Consider the following 24,506-nt stretch of genomic DNA (forward strand, 5'->3'; position numbering starts at 1 on the left):
TGCTTTAGACAATAAATAAATAAATAAATAAATAAATAAATAAATAAATAAATAAATAAAATGAATTCTTAGACCAAAAGGTTGACAGATCTTTAGAACTGGAGAGTAATTTATTATAGTATTAGTTTATGAACGTTTACAAATGGCTCAAAAACTTTGGGTCAGGTATGAGAGAGAGCACTTGTTTAGTACAGAGGCGATAATAAAGATGTAATTTCTGGACTCAGCTCTGTCCTCACCTCAGCTTACACTTGCTTTCTATCAGTTTTCTAACCAGTGATGACAATACTGTGCCTTATGCATCTCACAGAAACGCCAGGGGGATAAATGAGATGACATTTATGAAATAACCTTCGCTCTTTAGAAAGAAGTACTCTCTAAGCAAAAGCTTTAAACACTATATTCAGGAAATTACTTGCAAACAACCCCTTCAGGCCTGTTTCAAAATTCATCCCTTCCACAAAAGCTTTTCCTGGTTAAACTCACCCATTTCAGTTGCTTCTTTATACTATTAGCACCTTGGCATTCCATCCACATTGACTTTCACCTTTTGACCTATTATACTATAGCATCACCTGTCCTGCTGCCACACTAGAATCTTTGGTACCATCCTGGCTCCTCCCTTCCACGCACCCATCTCCAGCTAGTGACAAAGTCTGTTCAAGCCCGCCTCAGAGTGTCCTTGAACGCATGGCCCTGCACTGCGACAGCTTGATAAGCTATTGGCTCCTTGCAAGCCGTCACTGTACTTTTTGACTTTGTATTATGGAGTATTTAGCCTACAGCCAGGCACACTGTAAGTCCTCAGTAAATGTGTGCTGAATGAATGGGGAAATTCCTCCGCGCGCGTGACCAAGGATCAGCAGAATATCAAAGGTTGTGGTGATTTTAGGCTTTGTGAATAACCAATGACTCAATAAGTCTATCTACACAATTATGGTCAAAAACAGACAGCTGTATTTGGTATCAAATGTCATTTATAGCTTCTAATATTTACTAAGCAATTATTTTCTAATTTTCCACATTAACAAATCATTTCTTTGTTAGTTGAAAATTATTTTCTTGGTTGAGACTACACTTGACTAAGTCTGTTTCAAGAATGTTCTTTCCTCTTTTATCACCTACAAGCCATAAAAACATTTAAACACAGAGTACCCATCAATCAAGTGCCATGAGGCCGAGGATACAAAACAAAGCAAATGAAAATGTGCAACTTGTTTAACATGAGATGGCTCAAAGGTGCTCACCGCTACAGAATCTCAGGGTTAGAAGGTCCTGTGCTTGCTGTTGGAGAGAGAGGAACTTGCTGTCCGTCCCCCTTTCTGTGGCTGTTTCTAACAACAGGCATAAGTAGACAATGGCCCATTTGCAGAGGGAAAAGAAAAATGTTAATAGACAGGACACCTGGAGAGAGAGCAGCTCTCACTCCACCAAGTTATGTGGCTCTAACAAGGGAAGTAAATATTTCCCTTCAGCAAAAGCATCAATACAGCTGCAGCAGAGCAGGAAAGACACTCTGTCAGGTGTCTAGAAAGAACATCTTTGGAAGCCCCTGGTGAAATTTCAACCCTTTGCAACAATTTCAATTCATTCCCAAGCACTGGTTCCAGGGATGGCCTGGGCCAGCCTCCTTTAATTAGAGAAGAGCCAGTGGGCTGACACCAGCCCTACCACAGCAACTGGCTAACAAACATGTCAAACTCGCGGCTGGGCCGCATGCATCCCTTGTGGCCCGCCAGCCATGAGTTTGATATGCTTAGAGGAGCTGCATTTATGTGCAAGGTCTCTGGCTGCCTCCAAGGAAAGGTACAAATCGTGCAGTAGTTAAAAGCTTGGTTCTGGGGTCTGAGAGGCCTGCATTCAAATCCTTATTCTGCTACTTGCTAGCCATGTAACCCTTGGACAAGTTATTTTATCTTCCAGAGCCTCAGTTTCCCCATTTGTAAGTGGGTGAAAACAACATCAACACCTCAGTACTGCATACCAGGAACGTCATATGTGCTCAATTAGAAGGTATCATTATTACTAGTTATCTGTGGAAATCCAAAGTAACACAATCCTGTTATGATTCCAATTCATATGCTGCCTGGGCCAGAGAAGTTTTCCAGACTTTAAATATAACACAGAGTGAAAGCCTGCCTGAAGGAATCTTGGTCAAATGTCCTGCTGCCCTATTTAGAGCTAATAATTTGAGTTTCCATGTTGCCTACTGTTCCATTCTCAGCGTTGTTTTACTCTTGATATTAAAAATTGCTTCCCCTTAGGAAACAGGAAACAAGCAGCTGTGATGCAAAGCAGCATAAACACTTAGTCCGTATTCACCCCTCCCTGTCCACGCTTTACGGTTTCCTTGAGGGTTTGGGTGGCGAGAGAGTCAGATTCCTAGATAGGATAACAGAGGCAGCTGGCAGAGTTTCAACTAAAGTCTATTTTATAAAGTCTATAAATTTACTCAGAGTCAAGTCACCAGCTGGGAGGGGTGGGGGGCGGTATATAAAACCACAGAATACCAGGAGAGAAAAAGAATACATGAGGTTGAAATTTATCCAAACAACTTAAAATGCAATTTACCTGTGGGCCTGTTTCTGGCTTCAAGTGAAAACCAAAGACAAGTTCAAGGTTCACTATTTTTTCCTCATTTTCTTCAGGTTCACCTACTGAGTCCTACAACAGAAAATCAAACACCATTTATTCTAGATAGAATGTTCACTTTTACTTCTCATGTAAAAGAGATGATTTCTCAGCACCAGTTGTTTCATTCTAATATATTTTTAAACTTTTGGTTATTTTTTGGAATAAGCTTCAAATTACAATTACTTAAAGCAATGGAATGACATCTTAAGCTTTTGAGAACTTTCCCGAGTGATTTATCTGACACGCTCCAGGTTGAATGTCACCGGCTTACATTTTTCACAGCGCTTCTTGCATTGTGTAATTTTACCCCAGAAATGCACGGAGCACCTGGAGATGCACTGAGAGGCTTTACCTTGAGCGTTTCACGGCACTCAAAATATTTACAAACTCTTTCCAAAGAGGAATTAGCAGTTCCGAGAGCGTAAGCGGATGGAGGGCCAAGCAGAGGAACAAATGAGCCTTCTCGGGCTTAGAGATGGAAACCATACTTGTCAATGAAGGAGAAGAGTTCTGTGTATTAAGAGCAAGTGTCTGGAGATTAAGATATGGGATGTGAGCTTAAGGTTTAAGACTGGTGAATGGCTTCTAAGTAGTATGATATTTGCTATCATACAAATATTCCCAAGTGAATTTTCTTAAGTGATACATAGACAATTCAGGAACAAGTCACTAATGTTTTTTCTTGAAGGGAGTAAGTGTTCTAATTCTTATTAATATGCATTTACTTATTTCATAGGTATTGGAGAACTTTGTCTTTCAGTCATTTTAAATGATGTCAAAAACGGGTTCAGTGAGAATATAAGCCATAAAAACAACTGGTAATGTGAAAATTAAGCACAGTTAAATAATGTGAAAGGTTTGGCAGTCAGTAAGCTTATTTAGGTTTTCAAAGATCTATTATATCGACCACAGTAGAAGTAAAATGATCCCCAGCTCTGTATTTTCTTAAAATAAAAAATTTAAAAATCTAAAAAAAAGAGCAAGTATCTACTTATTTAATAACAAAGTATACCGTATACCTTTAGACTATATTCAAAAGAATATGTCACATATACTAATATGTTGTTCAAACAATAAGACTCCCACCCCAAAAGGCAAGTGACCATCCTGAGCTCAGGTATGTGAATTCCTTCAGTGACTTATGGGTCAGGCAAAGGTCTCCAGAGCCAGGTGGGAGGCCAGAGGTTGGTAGCCACTAAGGTGACGTGTGCGGTTCTTATCATGAATGTATTGTTAATGTTTCAACTTTCAGGGAATAAGGGTGTTCAATTTAAACACATCCTGAGCTTCACTCAAAGGGCCTTTTGTTGGACAGATATGATTCAATTTCACTTCAAAGAACAGTTCCCGACATTGGCAAATTTAGGTGTGGAGGTGGCAGGTGCATATGTCGATAAAAGCATATTCTCAGTAAGAAAAAAACCTTACTTACCTTAATTAGTGGTGGGAAGTGAAACAAGTTTAGATAATCATGGGTTAATTTCTCAATGGCTGACTGTAAAAAAAAAATCACATGGCTTTATTAATGGTCCGATAATGCCGAGAGGATTAAAATTATTGTGCACATATAAAGGCATTCTTTATGTAGTTCATAAAATATCTTGGGGAGGTTAATATCCAATATCTATGGAGAATAAACCTGACTGTTCACAGTATTATATACAGTTTGTAATTATTTAATGGAACAGGGAGATATTTAAGAATTTAAATCTCAGACTAAACAATAAATAAAACCATTCTTCAATCACAGGTATAACAGTGACAAGTTGATGTTCCGGTGTATAGAATGCAGTTGTCACCCTGAGTAACTGGGAAAAACAACAAAGAACATGAATATGTCACCAGAGACCTTCATTAAGGCTGAAATCTCACCGAAGGGTTTGCTGCTTTGTAAGGGCTTTTCTATGGGTATGTATCCAACACTCCATTCCCCAATGAAGCACAAAGAACTCTTAAAGGACAGGAGGGCAATTTAAATTATGATTCTTTTTTATACTCATCAGGTGTAATCCGGCTTTTCTGTGAACTGAACATATCACGTAGAGAGTAAAAAGTGCCAATGTGAGAAAAATTAGATGCATTTTATAAAGTGAAATGAAAGCTGTTGACACTTGACAATGTAGTGAACACTTATTGGATGTTCAGCCCTATCCCTTGTACGCGGCCCCTCCACATGAGGGAGCCAAGACAGGCTCAAAGGGACCACTGAGCAGCAGAAGGGTCGATCACTCCAATGACCTCCTGTTTAAGGGCTTAGACTCTTAGAGAAGGTAAACAACAATGCCTGTGCCTGCATTAGTGAAAGAGCAGAGAATGAAGGGACCATTCTCCCCATCAGTGTGTGTGTGTGTAGAATGAAGGGACCATTCTCCCCATCAGTGTGTGTGTGTGTGTGTGTGTGTGTGTGTGTGTGTGTGTGTGTGTAACAGTTCTGACAAGTACTACGAGGACTCCTCTAGTCTGGAGGTACTCATCCAGTACCCCATCCCAAAAGGCCCAGCTTGAAGCATTGTGTATCCTCCGTACCCCAAGTACTAGTATATGCTGTTCCCTCCTGGAGCAAGTTTCCATGACTCTTTTTCCTTAATTTTCCCCTCTCATATATAAGCTTATTTGTCAGAATTACCCGCCATGTAGCTGAGTTTAACAGAGTGTCGCCTGTTGGCTGAGCCCCACTACATGTCCCTCTGAGACAGGCTGGCTCTGGCAGTCAGGCGGAGGGTCCACCACTCTGAGAACCACATGCAGACTCACCTGGGAGCTTGAGGGGAGTCTTGAGGGTGGCCACACCCGCTTTTGGAGCAAAGGACACTGCACTGCCCCACCCCACCTGGCAGCTTCCCACAGTGGCGTTTTCTCTATGTGTGTGTTTCTGGGCTTCTCCCCAGCATGGACCATTTCTATAAAGCTTTTCAACCGCTGGCTTTTGTGACACTGTTCTCTGCTCCCTGTGCTACTTCCTACAGCTCTCTTACCTGGGCTGGCCTTCCTTCTCTCCACTCACATGTTCCTACCCTGGCGAGGCCTTATTTTTCTCTATACCACAGCCTCTGAACTGGTCTTTCAAAATCCAGCCTTTCCTTTCTAACCCACTTGATAACTTCCAGAAGCAAAGTTTTAAACATGTCAATTCTCAGAATTTCCAATAGTCCCCACAGACCCCAGGTCCCAGGTCCCATCCCAGCTCCCAGGCCTGAAGTCATACGCTGTCCACGTCCCTCCTGCTTTGTGCATGCTGAGTTCCCTGCACCTGGGCTTCCTTCGGACAGAGACACACACTGTTCCTTTGGACTCTCTTCTGCTGCTCTTCTTCTCTCTTAACTCCTTCTTCTCTCTGTCTCGACCAATGTTCTTTCCTTTCCCAGTCCCATCTACATTCCAAATTTTGTCTTTCCTTCAAGATCCAGCTCAAGGGCACCCCCCTACCCCCCTGCCACTGCCCCTCCCAAGCGGAGGTAATGTAGTAGTAACTTTCCTCCAAATTGCCAAGACCCTGTATTATGGGAAGTTGTATGTGCATGCTTTATCTCTTCTCCAGGACATACATTCCTTTGGGGAGAATTCTCCTTTGTGTTTTTTCAGGCCCAGTCTCGCAATGAGTAGGCATTCGCTGAATTTGCTGAACAATAGCCAATAGGTTTGGACACTGCTTGCCTTCATGATACCAACTTGGCATGCACAGGGCACTTTGGCTGTCCTAGGCCAAGTCTGGGAATATTTCCATCACCATGGGCTTTGGTGAGGTGTCCCAGCTTGCCTCCCCCCCCCCCTTTCTTCCTGACTGCTCCTTAAGGAACGTGGTCCCTTTTCAAAGCCAGCAGAGGGGAAGGGGAGGTGGGAGCATCTTATCGGGCAGCTGTCAAATAACATAAACGTTACCAGATTTCTCTCTTGGAACCCTGACACTTCTTTGTACTAGAAAAATAATTTTTCCTACTATAGGCCACCTACGCCAGCATAACTTTTGGGAATGGACTTGCCCACACCCAGAGGTCAAGATTAAATTAATATTTGCCAGCCTTTGAGGTGTATGCATATGCATGAGGTTTCCTGTCCATCTATTGAAAGGAAAAATACATTAAGGTTGAGGCTAAGCCATCACTTAGGGGTTGCTGAGGGCTATAAGGATGTCCCTTCCATGGATCCAGAGCCCACAGAAAATGCAAGTAGATGGTTCTCTTTGGACCACAGGGGATTTCCCTAGAAGGCTAGTGTCAGGGGCTCTAATTGAGGCAAAGGGAAAAATAGTTGGCATGTTGGCTGAGGCTTTGCGAAGATGTGGATTTGGATGGAAGCTGCTTTTCTACATTCCCTTCTTTATTCTATTTCTCTCCTTTCTAACCTGTGCCCACCCCTCTGTCCACCCACCCGGGGGCTGAGGAAGTTTGGGGAGTAAACTTGATTTTATCCCAAGATCTTGCTCAAAATTGACCTCTGATTAATAGCAATGCTGCAAAGATGCCAGAAATTCTTATTTGGTTTCAGTAATTAAAACAAACAAACACACAAACAGATCTGGTTGCTAAGTGAAATTCAAGGACTCGGTCAACCTCATCCTATATAAGAAGCTCCATGCTTTAGCTTGTCTTGGGCCACATACCTACTTCATGACCAGGCCCAGAACAGAGAAAGGAACAATAAAAATAGAGGTTTAGCTTTGAAACTGCTCAAGACTGAAGTTTTGGGGTCAATGTGAGAATTTCCTGAGAAAATGAGGGTTTAAAGTACATATGTATGGTGTGTCTATTGCAGGTCAAAATCATGAAGATTACAAATTGAACACACACACATTCCTATCATCTGAGGTTCTGCAGTGGCTCAGGCTCTTCCCAGTCCATGGACAAGTTCCGTCATCCTTAGGGATTCCTAATGGGTACCTAGCCTCTCTGGCCTTAAAGGAAGTTGCATCCTGCTATTCTGGGTGGGGCGCCAGTTCTGCAGGCACCCACTGCCTTATTTCCGGGTCCCCTGGCACACCAAGCTTCCTCCCACCCGGCCTTTCCACAGGCATACTCCCCCCTAGAACACCTCTTCCTACCCCCTTCACCTGGTGAACACCTTCTTGTTCTTCAGCTCTTACCTCCTTCACAACTTCTTCACAAGAGCCCCTCCTCACCCCAACCTCACCTCTTCTTTGTGGCATTTCTTACATCTGTCATTGTACCAATGTTGCATGATTAATACCTATCTTCTCCACGAGACTAGAGACTTCCTGAGGACCTGGGGGTGATCATCAGGAGTATCCAGGTGACCTCTGCTGTGTCAGGTAGTAACCCTTTTGTTGTTGGCTTATGAGGAGGAAGTAGGGTCCCACGGGGGCAGCAGCTAATAATCAGCTGGTGTGGACATGGTTCAGTACAACCAGCGCAGCCGTGTGTCTGTCCTCAGCCGCCCACAGACCATGAGCTCGGCTACAGAGCAGGCGCTCAGGGAGGATTTGTGGACTGCTCTCCCCCTTTCTGAGGTACCTTAAAGTGAATGATGTGCCCCTTGGAGACAATGCCCATGTCCTTCAAGTCTTCTTCCTCCAGGAGAAGCAGCCGCTTTCCCGTAATGTTGTTTTCCTTAAACAAGCTCGCGTACACGCTCATCTCTGCTGAAGAGTCACCTGAAGGGAGGGATTAGAAGGTGGAATAAAATTAGATGAAATCATGTCCACAGCAAAGTTAACTCCATAAATTAAGAAGGTAAATTATTCCACTTGCCTTTTCTGACGAGCTGCTGAACCCAAAAATACTGCGAAAGAGAGGACAGACAGAGTTTTCAAGATTCATACATGATCCACAGCCAGACTTAGCAGTAAAAATCCATAGTTCTCAAGAGGTTAAAATATCTTGAATTTTGGCTCAACCACAAAGGTAAAATAGAAATTTTTCTTTTTATGATTTTAAAAACTTCAAGCTTTCACATTGGAGCTCTTTCTCTCTCTTTGGGGGTCTTGGACACTTGGTGGATATTGGTTTTCCTCCTTATCTGGGAGGAAAAATACTTTAAAGTCCTTTCAAGAAGGTTCTCATAATGGTTTTCCATTTGTGTCCCCGGGGTTGTGGAGGGGCACTGGTTTAGCCAGCAGTTGTATGAGTAACAGGGACCACACAGCAGTGGACAGAGAAATGGGTAGAATTTGTCCTCTGTTCTGGGCCTGGTCATGAAGTAGGTATGTGGCCCAAGACAAGCTAAAGCATGGAGCTTCTTCTATAGGATGAGGTTGGACCGAATCCTTGAATTTCATTTGGCACACATTTACTGGTAGCGCCTCACATTACCCTGTTCAAGGGAGATAGAAGGGAGGCCAGATCCAGTCCCACCAAGTCTCTGGGAGGTGGGGGAAAAGGGCCCCCTTGATCCTGGAATTTTATTTAAATGGTTTGAAAACCACTGAACCCCAGGACAAAGACTAAAAATAGCCTTTAAAAAACTTCTTATCAGATTTGATGCACCAATGCTGCAACTAGGGATAAAGGGATTCTATCCATGCCCTGAACAAAGGAGATCCCATGTCCTCTTTCTCTGTTAAGCAGGAACCTAGGATCACCAGGGCTCAGTGAATGGGACGAAACAGACGCAACTGGTACCAAGTTTCCTTTCCCTGTAGAAGTCAGAGGCCAGCTGATGTTGAAAGTACGTTTACTTCACCAGGTAGGCGGGAAATGCCTTGGCCCAGAAACCAGGGTGAGTTAGGTAAACAGGCCTTCCCTAGAGTTTCTGGTGGTGAGTTTGTACCTGTGGCGCCTGGTCCATTTCCTGGGGCGGGGCCTGCTAAGGCTGGCATGACAGTGTTTTCCCTTCTGTCTCATTTAATGAGACCTTGAGCACAAGGCCCCGAGGTCTCTGATCCAGAATTCTCAGACCGTTTTTCACTAAGGAAACAGATACAGAGATACAAAGGGCTAAGTAGGACTTTCCCTCAGGGTCTCTCGCCGAGGGTGGGGCGCGGACTTCCCTTTGACTGAGTCTGCTCACTTCTCTCAAAAACCTGGGGCTCCTCTGGCTCCAGCTGCAGAGAATGTCTGAGAGCTCGTGTCCATTCCTCCTAGGGAAGGTCAGAGTAAAGATGCAAAATTGAACCTGTCACTTTTGAACTGGCCTAAGGCGGGAAGGAAACCCAGTTTAGAGGAATCATAGTCCAAGCTGCTGTTACCAGATCTTTCTCCATGTGGTTCAAGCCCATCCCTGGTAGTTTTAGAAAAATTTAAGATCTTTTTTTTTTTTAAGTGTGTTCATTTGGTATCCCAGACCAGCCCTTTCCTTTATTCAATGGGATTCACTATTTTATTCTGGGACACCTTTCAGAGCAAATAGGGAGGTGGAAGGCTCTTGTAAGATGTGAAGCCATACTTGCTCTGCTCTTGAGGCCTTATTTTAAACATTACTGCATTAAAAAACAGAAAAGCATGGAATCTGTCAACTTCTAGTTCCTGAGGCGTTTGTAACTTGTGGACACTGATTAAATACCCGCCCAGGTCATATGCGGCATTAGCAGCAGCAGCTTACCACGTCATCTTCTGTCCATGCGCCAATCTCAAAGGAAGGCAGCAGCTGCAGGGGAAACAGGAATGAAATAGAACAAGCATATTATCATTGTCCTTTTGGGTCACCCCCTTGTCTGTTTCAGCTCTCGGCTGCTGCTCTGGTTGGTTCCTCTTGCAGGTGAGGTTGAACGGGAAACAAGTCTCCTGACCTTAAGAGGAGTTTTCAGGGCTCCACGGATTTTGCCCACAGAAGCCAACCATGTGCATCCGCCTCTCAGTAACAATTCACTGCTCTCTGTGAGCTGCCGGGGCCGGACTCGGCACATCTTGAGATTTTTCTCTCTTCGTACTTGGCACACCAAGAGTCCTTTCAGATCCCACAATAGGGCTTGGCAGTCAAGGAATGCCTGACATTTGTCAGATGCCAGAGCGTTCTTCGGCATTCTCAGTCAACATGAGGATCGCTTGATTATTAATGAAAATTCCAAAGCGACCATTTGGTAACCAGACGACTCAGGCTTATTCTTACAGGAGAATGCCTGAGTGTTTAACTCAATGTCTTGCTTGCATTATATTTTTTAAAAACCCCACAAATATTAGGAGACAGGGATGAAGGACAAGCGAGACTGGAACTGCTCTAATCAGCCCAGGCTGCAGAGCGGCTCTCACTGAAACAAACAAAACTCGCTCCCTGTCCGGTGCGCAAACAGGAGAGGTCACTTTGCAAGAGGACCTCAGTTGGCACCATGTTCAGAGCCAAAAGGCTACTCACTTCAGGAAGTGCCCCGTGGCCAGAGACTAAATAAGAAATCCCTACAAAATTTGAAAAACACCTGGGTCTTCTGTGACTTGAATTAGGGCTTGTTATAGCTGCCAGCTTTTACTAACTTAACTTGTCAAAATGGTTGAACTGCTCACGAGATAACTGTAGCAAAGTGCTTTTTAATCTGTGACAAATATTTTTGTGTGTGGGTGAGTTGGAAAAAAGCTGAATTTGGTTATTTTTAATATTAGTGTCCAAGTCAGAGGGTGGGTGAGTTAATATTTTAACCTACAGGTATTTGGTACTCGCAGGTTCAGACCCTGCTCGGAAAGGCATGGCTCTGACTACAAGGAGCTTTTCATTGAAACGGGAAGTAAAATAGGTATGAATTACACATGGAGGATCAAGGACACCCTCCTCTTGGTTTACTCAGTGCCTAGCCCGGTGTCTGGCATACAATACCTGGTAAATTTTTGTTGAACAGTTTGTTGAACCAAGAACACCGAAGGATGTATTTACTAAAATGCTAAGCTCTCCGGTGGAGAGCTCAGTGCCCATGGGTATGCCAGGGAAGAGGGAGGCTTTCACAGGCTAAGATGGGGAGATGGAAGACATAGTGGCTTGAGCTGGGCACTGCAGGGCAAGAAGAGCAGGAGAGGAGAAGCAATAAGGCAGAACACCGGCGGTGGGGTGGGGTGGGGTGGGGAGAGGAAGGATGGGCAGGCACATTTGCCCAACCAGGGCACCAGAGGCAGTGAATGTCTAAGAATAAAGAGAAATAAGGCCGACTCTGGGGGCCAGGCAGCATTTAACAAGCCCCACTGGTTACAGTGACTATGGATGGGCAGAGTCTGAGTAGTATAGATCAGTTGCAAGGGCATAACTCCCTATGCTCTCGGTATACTCTGCTGCCCCCACGCACTCCTTCCCTGGGGGTTTCCCCTTCCCTCCTCTGAAATACCCGGTGTGTGTAGGAATCAGCGGTCACATGCACTCACCTGCTGTAATAATGCGGAAAGGAAAAGGACGGGAGGAATAGGACCTAAACGGAACTTCATCCAAGAAAACACATGACAAGTTTTATTTCTTCGCAGGGCAGCTGGATCCAGCTGCAGAAACATGTCATTTCCTTTCCCCATCACGGAAACAAATGTGAAGTAGGGGACTTTCCTGATTAGTTCAAGAAACAACAGACTAAGTTACAAAAATACTTCCCTGCATCAGGGCTGGCTTTCCGAGGGAGGAGAGGGATGTGCAGTGTGTTGATTTTTACACCATTCCCAAATGTTGTGCTAAACAACATGGATAAATAAGTATTTCTTGATTGGAATGAAGGCTGTAAATGAAATGACTTATCAAAACCAACACCTTGGGTTTTCATGTCGAAAGGAGAGAAGAGCGTTCTGGCGCTCGGAGGATGGCTCATGCAGATGATGCCCAGGAAAAGGCCCTGGGCTCAGTGTGGGACTCGCTCTGTCTGGCGAGGCTCCTGCAGATGCTGGCAAAGAGCAGCGAGGGGAAGACACTGCTGCAGGACGGCTTGGGCTTGGCAGGACAGGGGATGGGCGTTAATGACCTCCAGCCACACAGCGGCTTACTGTCTCCTTTATGTCTTCTGTACCTTGTTAACATGTCAGTGCATGTGCTGGAGGGAGAGTCCCAAGCCTTCCTGTCTCTCTTGGGGGATAAGAAAAAAATCCACCTGTGACTGAACCCCGTTCCTTTACAAATTCATACATTCCCCCCGATTTCAGGAGAGAAAAGCTCGCACTCATGTGCATGCGTGTGACCTCAAAGGGTGTCGGGAGTCTAATCTAAGATGTGATATACTAGTACACAGTAACACATAACAAAGGGATTTACTGTCAAAATGTTTATTGTAAAATGGAGTCTTAAAACAAAGGAAAGCAGAGTTCACATCAAAATAAAATTTATGACACCAGCTTGGATTTCTGAATACATTGTGGACTTTGTGCCGGAATATCAAATTCCAACGATGAAGTCAACCACTGAGTAGTCTTACCACACAAGAGTAAAATTTAATCTTCCATACAAACATTACACAAGATTTTGGCATATGACTTCCTCAGAATAACATTGCAGTAGAATTGAGGAAAAATTTTGTTAAAAAACAAAAACAAAACCAAAAAACAGTAAAGTGATAATGCCATCTATTCAAAGCTCACACTCAAAGAATATAAATATTTTCTATTATTTAGTACAAAATTTTAAAACAGTGTAAAAGCAATATGTGCAGTGTATTGTATCTGACATGAAAAGATATATTATTCTGCACACGATGTAAAATAATTAATGTAGGTGCTTGAAACTCTACTTTGAAGTAAATAATCACATGCCAGAAAGCTCCTCACAGGCAACAGAATGCAAATCAGTTGGAATCAGAGGAAACGTGGCTAGTCCTCCGGATTCCCCGGTAGACACTCATTTTCATCACAGAAATGCTGCATCTAGAGCTGCCAGGCTATGGCCCAGTCAAAGCACTGAACATCCCTCTCTCTGGCAATACTTAACATCTAAACAGGAAACCAGTCTTACTCAAAATCAGTAAAAGGCACCTGATTATAGAAACATGTATGCTCTGTTACATACGTGGTTTGGTGAGACTGCTAATTTCAAAAGGCGGCAACAAGTTTAGTGTATCACAACAATTGGAAGTATCAATATTTAACTCAGAATGAGTTTTAAAATGACCTTTCACGAAATTCCTACCACTCCAATGAAAACTCAGAAAATAAAGTTACAGAAGTCCTTCGGGATTGCTCCCAAACCTTCTCCCACCCGCAATTCCTAGATTTTAATGGGGTTCAAGATGGCATGCTTCAGCTGGTGCTAAAGTCTAACTAATCTGCTGCATGTTAAAAATCACCGGCCAAACCCAGCCTTCAGCAGTTCTACAGCATCAAAAACAAGAGGGCTACGTGCCTGCAACCTCTTGCCATTGGTTACTTATGTAAAGTATTACATTGGGATTGGTAGGAAAAGGGCCCTTTTAAATGAAGCTGGCCACTTTGCAGAATTGTAGCTACCTCAGTGATGTTTTCCTTTAGTTATTGTGGCGTCGGGGTAACAGGAGGGTAAACTTAAGTTTCATCAAGTTTCCACCAGCATTCTTATGTGGAAAGAAACCATTCCCACAAGTGGAGATTTAAGATAAATGCCACAAACCTACAAAATTCAGATTATGTAGCTGAGATTCTGAAAATGCATCTTTTGACTTGGGTGATTTTGTTTGGGGGAAAACAATTAGACATGGAACTCTAAAACTGCCAGGTTCAGCAAGTTTCTTCGTGGAGGAAGGGACAATGGAATTCTCTACTGGGTGCAACTGTCCCTGGCATTCGGGATGTCACCATTTTTGGCACTGGGCACTAAATACACCCCCAGTCACCATGACACCCAGCACTCCCAATCACCCTTAGGTGACAGCACTACCTCGGCTGAGAAGCACTAGTAGGTGCCATCAAATTCTACAGGATCAACTTTATGAGTAAAGGGAAAAAGATGAAAGAGTAATATGTTTTCAGTTGTATGGCTCCAACAATTATTACTACAATTCAGAGTTTCAATTCTCATTTTGAATCTTCAAATTTACGTTTCTTTCTCTTACAAATGTACATTTTTGTAAGTCAAATAATTGGAAATAAAGCAAACACCAATAATTTGCTATTTCAAAAACTGATTTGAAAAGTGTATTAATTAGAAGCTGCACAATGAACATCAGATTAGATTTTCTCCATATGGCTTAATAACTGTTTCTTTATAAAATTAATAAAACTAATAATAGAGTCTAAAGTCTTCTAATCTTCGCAGAGTGAGACTAGAAGATTAGATGATTTGGGTTTCAGGAATGTTGAAAACCCTAGGAAGATACTGCTTTGGAACAGAATGTAAAATAGCCAGTGCCATATGGTAACTACCTGCAGCCTAATTCTCGGTGGAGAACAGTTTCAAGCTTAGTCCTGAGGTTATCGACCTGCTGGATCCTGAGTCCTTGCCATTTCTTGATGGCAGAGTACTGAGCTATGACCATCTCTGGAATATTAGTGGGAAATGGCAGCAGTTGAAAGAGTAACGAATATTACCTAATTAATGGTAAATCGGGGTCTGGTACCGAGTCCTATTACCTTCTCTTTTGGCCCCACTTGGCTGTTTTTATTAATGCAGCAAAACTTTGTGTGTAATCATAATAGATTTATATGTAAAGCAAAAAAGTCAGTTTCATTAAGTTCATCTGTTCTAAATTTATTGCTGATTATTCCTAAATGAGGGGCAAGGTTTACATTCTTCCATAATGTGCACAGATCCCCAAATTAGCCCATATACATTCTCTTATCAGTGAGGCCTTTCCTGACCAGACATTAAAAAACCTCAACACTCCCCTTTCCTGTTCATTTTACAGCATGCACTTACCAAATATTTCCATTCCATATGATATATTAGTGTTGTTATTGCTGCTCTCTAGCACGTAAGCACCACACGTGCAAAGACTTTTTGTCTAGCTGCTCCCTAGAACAGCACCTGGCGCAGAGTAGGGGCTCAGTGAATATCTGTGGATGACTGACTATCTTTGCCTGATAAAATGTGCAAGAGGCTTTTAAACTACCCTCTTTGGCGCTCTCCTTTAGGCTGCTAAGCCATAGTGTCCGAGGGCATGCTGGGAAGTCAAGAGTTGAAAACCGTCCCTTCTGCTCCACTCCAAGACTTTCTGCTTGCGTGGCTTGGCGTGAGCCAGGGAGCAGACAGGATGCTTGTTTAAGTGTGTGCCTATTAGTCACCAGCACTCTGTTGTGGTGTGCGTGTATCAGATGGGGAATGTGGGAACCCAATTTCCAGGTGAAAGGCCTACCTACTCTTTCTGTATTTACCTAGTCTGTGGGTGGTAGCTTCAAAGAGCAACAGGATTAATCTATAGCTCACACTCTTTCCGGAAAGCAATCAATATTTCATACTAAAAATATATCACTTAAAGTCGATAGTTTTCCAGAAAGTTACTGAAACGATTTCTTTTTTGTTTTATTTTCACTGGAATAATTACAGCAGCTAACATTAACTGACCGTTTACCATGGGCCTGGCTACCTAAGTGCTTTACATATATTATTTAATAATAAAAATAATAATAATAATAACAACAACAACAATCCTCACAACAATTCTTTGACATAGATTCTATTATCATTCCCATGTTAGAGATGAGCAAACAGACACACAGAGGTTAAATAATTTGCCCAAGATTGTATAGCAAGTGGACGCAGGGCTTTGAATCATGTTCTGACTTCATATCCCTCTCGTTATCACTCTACTTATACAGGCTGTTCTACATCTCGCACCCAGAACATTTTGTTATTTTCTTCAAACAAAGCTGGGACAGTGTACTGATAATTTTGTGGTATTTTTCAGCTTTTAATGGGGATTAGAAGCACACCACACTTCAAATTCCAAGAGGCTTTTTATGATCAAATATACTTGGAAATAGGATTAGATAGTATCTATGATGATATCCTTTCCTAAGTCTTCCATAAAAAGAATCACCAAAGGTACTTGGATTTAATAGTCAAATGAACAGCACTGCTCTCTAGTTTAGGCTGGGGGAAAAATAGTCTTTGTTCTTTTGCCTTTAAAAATATATAACTACAAATGTTCTGTAGTTTTCTTTAAAAAAACAGTGTTTTATAGTTTAAACAAGCTTTAACAAATAGGTGGTAACATTCAGAGACGATCTCCAGTTTTTTAGAGCCGTCCCTGCATCTACTTCTCTTTAACTCCAGCATCTGAAACGATTTCTTTTTTGTTTTATTTTCACTGGAATAATTACAGCAGCTAACATTAACTGACCGTTTACCATGGGCCTGGCTACCTAAGTGCTTTACATATATTATTTAATAATAAAAATAATAATAATAATAACAACAACAATCCTCACAACAATTTAGGGTTCAAAACAGACAGCCCTGGAAGGCTCCATCTGATGTAAGAAGAACGCTTCCTCTTGCACTTTTGCCTAAGTAGCGAGGACTTACCTTTGCCAATCCTTTTATAATATTTTTTCCTTCTTTAAAAAATCTATACATATATTTAGAATCCAAGATTATCAGGCCCCTCTGGGAAACAAACACGCATACGCCCTTCCCGGAAAGCAGGGCAGACCTGTGCCAACACACTGCCTGCAAGGGTCCCTCTAAGACTCTCCCTGTCTGTACACAGGAGAAGGTGAGTCTTAGATGACAGATGTTGTCCAGAAGCTTCCAGGGCTAGCACTGGTTTGAAAGCCTGTGACATCTGCTGCTGTTTTCAGAAGAGAGTATTTCTCCTTGGAATGTACTACGGAGAACATCTCTCAGGTCTCACTTTGACTAGTTGTGCTATTAAGTATTGAAAGTTCTCGGCAGTTAGGTATTTCCAAGGAAGTGTTTGTTAAACCTCCTTTCATCTCAGTTTTTTTATTGTTGGATTTTGTAGTCACTGTCAATTATTTCTGACAGGACAGTGTATCGCCTTAAGAAAAAAAAAAAGTAGTATGTTACAAGAAAATCAAGTGTCAAAAAAGATTAGGAGTTAAGAGTGCTTGTCCAAAACATCAGTTTTCCTAGGCAACTGAATAAATGAAATAAAATAAAATAAAATAAAATAAAATAACATACAAGCTGTAAAGCATTCATTAAATTAAAAAAAGCCAGAATGTCATTAGTTAAAAATACTATATTGTATATGGAATCACAAGTTTCTATAATCAGGCACCACATTTGCTGATTCATATGCCTTTTTGGCTTGATTTCCCCCATCCCCATTTTTCTATAAGCAAAAACAAATCAAAAGTAAAATCAATAAAGAAATGACTGTTATAGAAATGCAATTGGCCTACAAATACTTGGTTTTCTACCTCCTTCCTGGCTTTTGTACAGACTGAGATAACAAGTTTATTTTCTTTTTCCAAACATTTTTCAATTTTATTACTTTGCTTTCTGCTTTCATTCACTATTATTATCCATGTCATTATCCTCATCATCACCGTCATCATCATCATCATCGTCACCTTCTGACAAGTCAAGATCACTGAACCCCAGGGCCATGTTGACCTTCTTCCCCTTTCTCTTAGATGTGGTTTTAGAAGAATTCTGCTTGGCTTGCATGTTTATCTGCATCCCAGAATGCAGCACAGCTCCTGCTTTGTTCATTGAGAAGATATCCCCAAAGCCCATCAGCATCATGGCCTGCAGGCTTTGGTTCATGCCATGGCCCTCCCCGTTACTTGTTGCTGTGATCTGACATGACATCTCTGCACTGTTTGACTCCTCTGTCTTAGATTCAAAGTAAGACTCCTCAGACATTCTTGCAGCAAGAGGCAAGAGAAGCTATCACAAGGGAAGAAAGGACAGAAGTAAAAAGAGAAATTAGGATCAATTTAAACAAAAGAAAACAGATACCACAAAATTAGCGGGCACTGCGCAAAAGGTACGTGATTAGGGAAATAAATCAATCTAGGGAATTATGTGAGAATTTATTTACTGGCACGTTTGGCTCCAGGAGATTTGTCATAATTTATAAATGACAGAATCAATCACAACCCAAAGTTTGCAAAGCACTGTCGCAAGCCAAATTTCAAACGGGGAGGAAGCTGCACATTTTAAGCCTTCATTTTGCTTAAAACAAAATAGTTTTTAGGATTTCTCTTAATTTTTCCCAATTTCACTTTCATCGGAGAAACATTAGTTAACTAGTATATTAAAAAAGAAATTAAGTGGAGATGAAATCTCAAGTAAAAAAATCAAGAAACCTTGAACCAAAGAAGAAAAGCTTAGAGGAAGCATGGAAACAGCTCAGCAGTCAATATAGTTCTAAAAAAAAAAATGTGGGTTATTAATTACCCTTTTAGCTAAATTAGGATCTGACTCTAAACCAAATATGAGGCCAGAATTCACTTGTTTCCACTTATTATTTATTACAGCCAGATAAGATATAATACTAGTTATTCCATTTATGAAACAATTTACTTGTGAACAAATTCTAGATTCTGTCTCTAATAGCTATGTTATAAACAAGTACATAAATACATGTGAAAATTGGGAGGAAAGGAAATTACTGCTAATTTAGATTGTTATTTTTTTCTTTATTCTCTACTATGTAAGTTTTCTTCTTTAGCATGATTTTATTTTTAGGAATTCTCCTTTTCATAGTGGATACAAACATTTATTTTTCTACCTTATGTAATTATGTTGAACAGCCAACCTATTTCCATAAATGTTGGTCAGATTCATTTTGGGAGTAAAACTGTTTGGCTCCAAAAAGTGTTACTGCTTCTTTTCTTGAGAAATAAGCAAATTAAGGCTTATATTTTTGGCGATGTTTAAATATGGATAAATTTATGATAATGTACAACTATATCACTGTAGGATGACCTTTACCTTCTGGTATAAGTATGCTTTTGAGGGCCAATTCCTAATTTTTAAATTAAAGTTGGAGCTGAGTTTTTAAAATATCCTACTCTATTAAGAAAAGACTTCTGAGATTGTTAGTTCAAAAAGAATTTCATCTAATTCTTCTATAGAAAACAATGGCTTTAGATCCTTTAACACTGAAAACGGGATATTATTTTCCTTGTAGTCAAATTTCCCAGCTTCGCAAATTTGTTTGCAATTGTTAGATGCTCTCGGGAAACTCTTTGTTGCTTGTTTATTTTATTATCTCATGGGTCCTTCCTCACATTATGTTAAGATCTTAATAAATCTCTCTCAAATAAGCTTTTACTCTTAAAAGAAATAAAGTTTTTTTACATCAAGCTACAATAATAATTATAAAATAAACACTGTTCATATATATGTACAGAGAATTCATCTTCCCAAATATCTTTAAGTAGTATTTTAATTTCAGGGAAGAAAATAGTGTCATTCCTCAAAATAAATCCAATAATACAATTTTAAAGGACATATGTCAATTTTAAACTTCTATAATTAAGATGAGGCTACCTACAGGAAACTTAAACCTCCAGCCAGTTCCTTTTTAAAAGCTTTATTTTTTATTCCTTCTCTCAGAAACCTCATTTACAGTCATCTAGAAACTGGTGTGAGGATTAAAGAAAATACCTACTTATAAAGTACCTGAGCACAAACTTTCTTTCCTTCAGAGACACCAGCTCTAAGCAGGAGAGACATTAAAGGCAGGTATGTAAAGAAAGAAAACTTAGCGCTCACAAGGGAGAAAAGGGGAGAAAATCTCGCTGAGACGGTGCTTCATGCTGGCCATTATTAGATGGTAGCCCTCACAGCAGCTCCTTTACAGCAAGTTTTCTGCAGTTAGAATGCAGCATACAACCGACTGAGCACTCACAGTGTTTCATTCTTTATTACACAACTATGCTACTAACAATGGCAAGAATGTGTGCAAGGCAGCCCATAATTTCTTAGCAAAACGAATGCCAACAAGTCAAAGAAAGGTTCCAAAGCATACTCTAAGAGGTGGTTTAAAGTTTGTTCTTACAACGCTACGTTTACAGTCAAGCCATGCAATGCTTTATAGCTGAAGATTTCAATGCACTGGAAAAACACAAACAACTCACGGAGATGGCCGGGTTTCTGCCCCTCATCGCTCTCAGAGAAGCAGAGCGCCTCACAGGCCCTAGGGCCATGCTCTCTGATCTGCCTGTTGGCAGCAACAAACAAGAACAGGAAACGTCCCGCGACTTACTTCTTGGGAGCCTGGTTAACTTGACTGAACTTATAAAATGTGGCACCTTTTTAATATCCACGATCGTCTGAATGTATAGCAATTCAGGTTTTACTTTGGGATTCCCTGAATTTTACTTTTCTGAAAAAGTAAAATCTGATAAGAAACATTTACCTTCACTGTATTTTCCCTTTTTTGGATATCAGGTTGCTTTTCCACGTAAATGGGAAAAGGAGGCAAACTATTTTATTCTTTAGACGCTGGAAAATACTTTGCAATTGGGCACTGACTGCTTAAGGGAGATTAAGAATTTTAAAAATAGGAAAGCTTTTTGAAGATCATAAAGTGAAGGGCATTTATGTATTTTTTTTGGTATAATTGCCATAGCAACTATCAAGAATAAATATAAAATATATAACAAACGTACTTTTAATCTTACCCTTACTTGTGATTTTAAAGTGGACAAATATGACCCATTAAAAAACCTGAAAAAAACCAATGATAAATTTATAGTTCATTTACAAAATGATAAATCATTTAAAATAGAAAAGAATGCTGAAATTTGATTAGATTTTATTTATTTATTTATTAAATATATTTTATTGATTTTTTTACAGAGACGATGGGAGAGGGATAGAGAGTTAGAAACATCGATCAGCTGCCTCCTGCACACTCCCTACTGGGGATGTGCCCGCAACCAAGGTACATGCCCTTGACTGGAATCGAACCTGGGACCCTTCAGTCCGCAGGCCAACGCTCTATCCACTGAGCCAAACCAGTTAGGGCTTATTAGACTTTAATATAACATATCACTATATAAGCTCAAGGTAAGTGTATAAATAGCAAAATCCGTAAAAAGAATTTTTATCGTCCTTGAATTATAAGGCTTGGAGTAAACCGAGATATTTCCTAGGTGTAATAAATATTGGAGGTCTTTTACTGCCCATGATCATAATGCTAAATTGAGTAAGGAACATTAATGCTTGTCATTTATAAGTCATTAAATTATCTCTCTTTTAGAAGAAAAACTTGGTGAGGTTCTGACACATCAAAGACTTTCTTAGACAACTAGCTGCCTTGGTGTTTCATTTATTAACTGATGAACTTTAAAGAGTTAAGCAGCATTAAGGCACATGTTCTGGGCAGCTAGCAGATGGTGTGAAAATACATTGGATTTTATTTTTGTAATTCTAATATATGAACACCCTGACAGAATAATAGTTTTAGGCAAAGAGCCAGAAATAGAGTAAGCTTTTCTACATTTCTGGCATTTTGTAACTGAAATGAGATATGAGCTCTACTTGAGTATAAGTGTGGGCCTTATAATATACAGGTGTTAGGCAGGAAGTGAGGAGGTGGTAGTGGGAGGGAGGGAGGGGAAGAGTTGCCATGCACCATGCTCAGCCATGTCTTCTATGTGAGGGGGGGGGGGGGACGGGGAGGGTTAGGTTAACCCTGTGGGGAACACTCACCGGAGTGTTGGACTGCTCGGTTAGTTTTTGCTCCCACATCTTCAGACGTCTTTCTCGTTCTTTGAGCTCCTGCTCTTTAAAGCTGAGGTCACGTTCTAGTTTCTTCAGCCTCTCAAGAGTTGCTTCAATTTCACACCTGCACAGGGATAACTAGTTTCAGTCTCAACTTTGCTCAAGAGTGATTAAATGGGTCCATCGGAATGCTTAATCAAGGTAAAAGCCTAAAACTCATGCTTTTAAACCAAACAGCAAACTCTCAGAGAATAACACATCTTTCATGGCCTTCAAAATCAATGGGCAGTTTCTAGTTTGGAAAAATAAGCTCAAATACTTTAACAAAGCATTAAAGAGCCGAAGCCATGGGGCTGATGTTCTAGTTTAGCCATTTAATAAATGATTACATTCCTCTAGCTCTTTACAATTTACAAAGGACAATTTATATTATCTCATCTTATTCTCACAACAGTCCCAAGAAACAGGTGCTAATCTCAGAGAGAGAGAGATGGGAAAATGATACTCAAGTTAGGTGATCAATATCACACCATTAGTAAATTCACATTAGCCTATTAATTGGCTAAGTCAAGTAATCAATTGATTAAGCTGACTCTGTTACCTGAGTTGTAAGGGGTGGTGGTTATCTTACATCAGGGATTCCTAACTTGCCTGATCCTAATAATTATCTGCACAGCAGGTTAAAATAAACAAACAAACAAACCCATACAACAAAACTCAGATTTCTAGGATCCTTCCTTAGAGCTCATGATTCAGTAGGGTTGGGTGGAACCCAGGAATTTATATCCTATCTAATAAAAGAGTAATATGCAAATTAACCATCACTCTGCTATACCCACAAACCATGCCCACCAGCCAATCAGGCGAGAGTATGCAAATTAACCCACCCAAGATGGCTGTGGCCACGGAGAGAGCAGGAGGCTAGGGTTTCCCTGGCAATGGAGGAAGCCAAGCTTTCTGCCTGCCCTGGCCTGCCTTGGCCTCCTCTTAAGGCTACAAAGTTTCAATTACCGAAGATAAATAAACCCCAACAAAAATGGCTGCAGCCACGGAGCAAGCAGGAGCCTTGGCTCTGCTGAAGGCTACAAAGTTTCAATTATAGCAGATAAGTAAATCCCAGGTACCAGGGCCTCTGCTTGGGTCGCCGGGGAGCATGGTCACCCTGCAAACCACCACAGGCCCCTCGCCAAGGCCACCCCACGCCCCAAGGGAACCCCCACCCTGATCTGGGACAGCCTTCAGGGCAAACCAGCTGGCCCCCACCTGTGTACCAGGCCTCTATCCTATCTAATCCTATCTAATAAAAGAATAATATGCAAATTGACCATCACTCCAACACACAAGATGGCTGCCCCCTTGTGGTCAAAGATGACTGCCCCCATGTGGACACAAGATGGCCACCACAAGATGGCCAGCAGGGGAGGGCAGTTGGGAGGGACCCAGGCCTGCAGGGGAGAGCAGTTGGGGGGGACCAGGCCTGCAGGGGAGGGCAGTTAGGGGTGACCAAGCCTACAGGGGAGGGCAGTTAGGGGTGACCAGGCCTGCAGGGGAGGGCAGTTAGGGGTGACCAGGCCTGTAGGGGAGGGCAGTTAGGGGTGACCAGGCCTGTAGGGGAGGGCAGTTAGGGGCCAACAGGCTGGCAAGGGAGCAGTTAGGCATCAATCAGGCTGGCAGGGGAGTGGTTAGGGGGTGATCAGGCTGGCAGGCAGAAGCAGTTAGGAGCAATTAGGAAGGCAGGCAGGCAAGCAGTTGGGAGCCAGCAGTCCTGGATTGTGAGAGGGATCCCAGTTTGGAGAGGGTGCAGGCTGGGCTAAGGGACACCCCCCCCCCCCCCCCCCCCGCCCGTGCATGAATTTCGTGCACCGGGCCTCTAGTTATTTAATAAAAGATCCAGATAGTTTTTACCATCAGGCAAGTGTAGGAAATTCTGGGCCATATGTACTCCAAGGTCCTTTTTAACTCTAATAATTTTAAAAGAAAGCCCCCCTCCTGAGTCTGTATAGGCTGACCAACCTCACCACTTCATAGAAATTGAAACTGGTAAGATGGCTCGATGCATTTTTTTCCTCTTTCAGGATTATCATGTTTAAGTCTAAACTTATCCTTTGAGAGCTGGATGTTCTTTCCCTTGAGTTTCTGAAGAGCCCATGAGGAAAGTAACAGTAATGAAAGAAAAAAAAATAGAGAAAGAAGGAGAGAGAGATGGAGAGAGGGAGGGAGAACCCTAGGGAAGAAAGGCTGGAGAAGGCGCACAGAGAAGGAAGAGGCTGGAAAGAGGTGCCGTGTAGAGCAGCTGTTGAGTGCTGCCAACAGCTGTTTCCAGGTGCCATGAAGACAAACCTGCATGGCAGACTCGGAAATTCTGGCTGAGACCTTGTCTATGGAAAGTAGAAGCCCCCAGATCTAAGTTAATGAATATATGTGACCAAAATATGCCCTTTTTTATTTCCAGGGAAAATCAGAATAAAAGGACA

At 41.7% G+C, this 24,506-nt stretch overlaps 1 protein-coding gene across 3 annotated transcripts in view; it reads right to left on the bottom strand.

Moving 5' to 3' along the window:
• The window catches only part of MAP3K20 (mitogen-activated protein kinase kinase kinase 20), a 144,704-nt gene that overhangs the window by 27,834 nt on the left and 92,364 nt on the right, over nt 1-24,506 (bottom strand). For 2 of the 3 annotated variants that reach the window (XM_079782149.1, XM_079782150.1), the window contains exons 11-16: nt 22,021-22,156; nt 10,129-10,173; nt 8,340-8,370; nt 8,103-8,242; nt 4,067-4,129; nt 2,572-2,664 (exon numbers count right to left, since the gene is read on the bottom strand). In XM_079782149.1, coding sequence (XP_079638275.1) covers nt 2,572-2,664; nt 4,067-4,129; nt 8,103-8,242; nt 8,340-8,370; nt 10,129-10,173; nt 22,021-22,156 — 508 coding nt within the window. Of the gene's footprint in view, nt 1-2,571; nt 2,665-4,066; nt 4,130-8,102; nt 8,243-8,339; nt 8,371-10,128; nt 10,174-10,567; nt 18,241-22,020; nt 22,157-24,506 lie in introns of those variants that run through there. The other variant, XM_079782151.1, reaches the window with a different exon arrangement.

Source organism: Cnephaeus nilssonii (genome assembly GCF_951640355.1).
Source record: "Cnephaeus nilssonii genome assembly, chromosome: 10".
NCBI lineage: Eukaryota > Metazoa > Chordata > Mammalia > Chiroptera > Vespertilionidae > Cnephaeus > Cnephaeus nilssonii.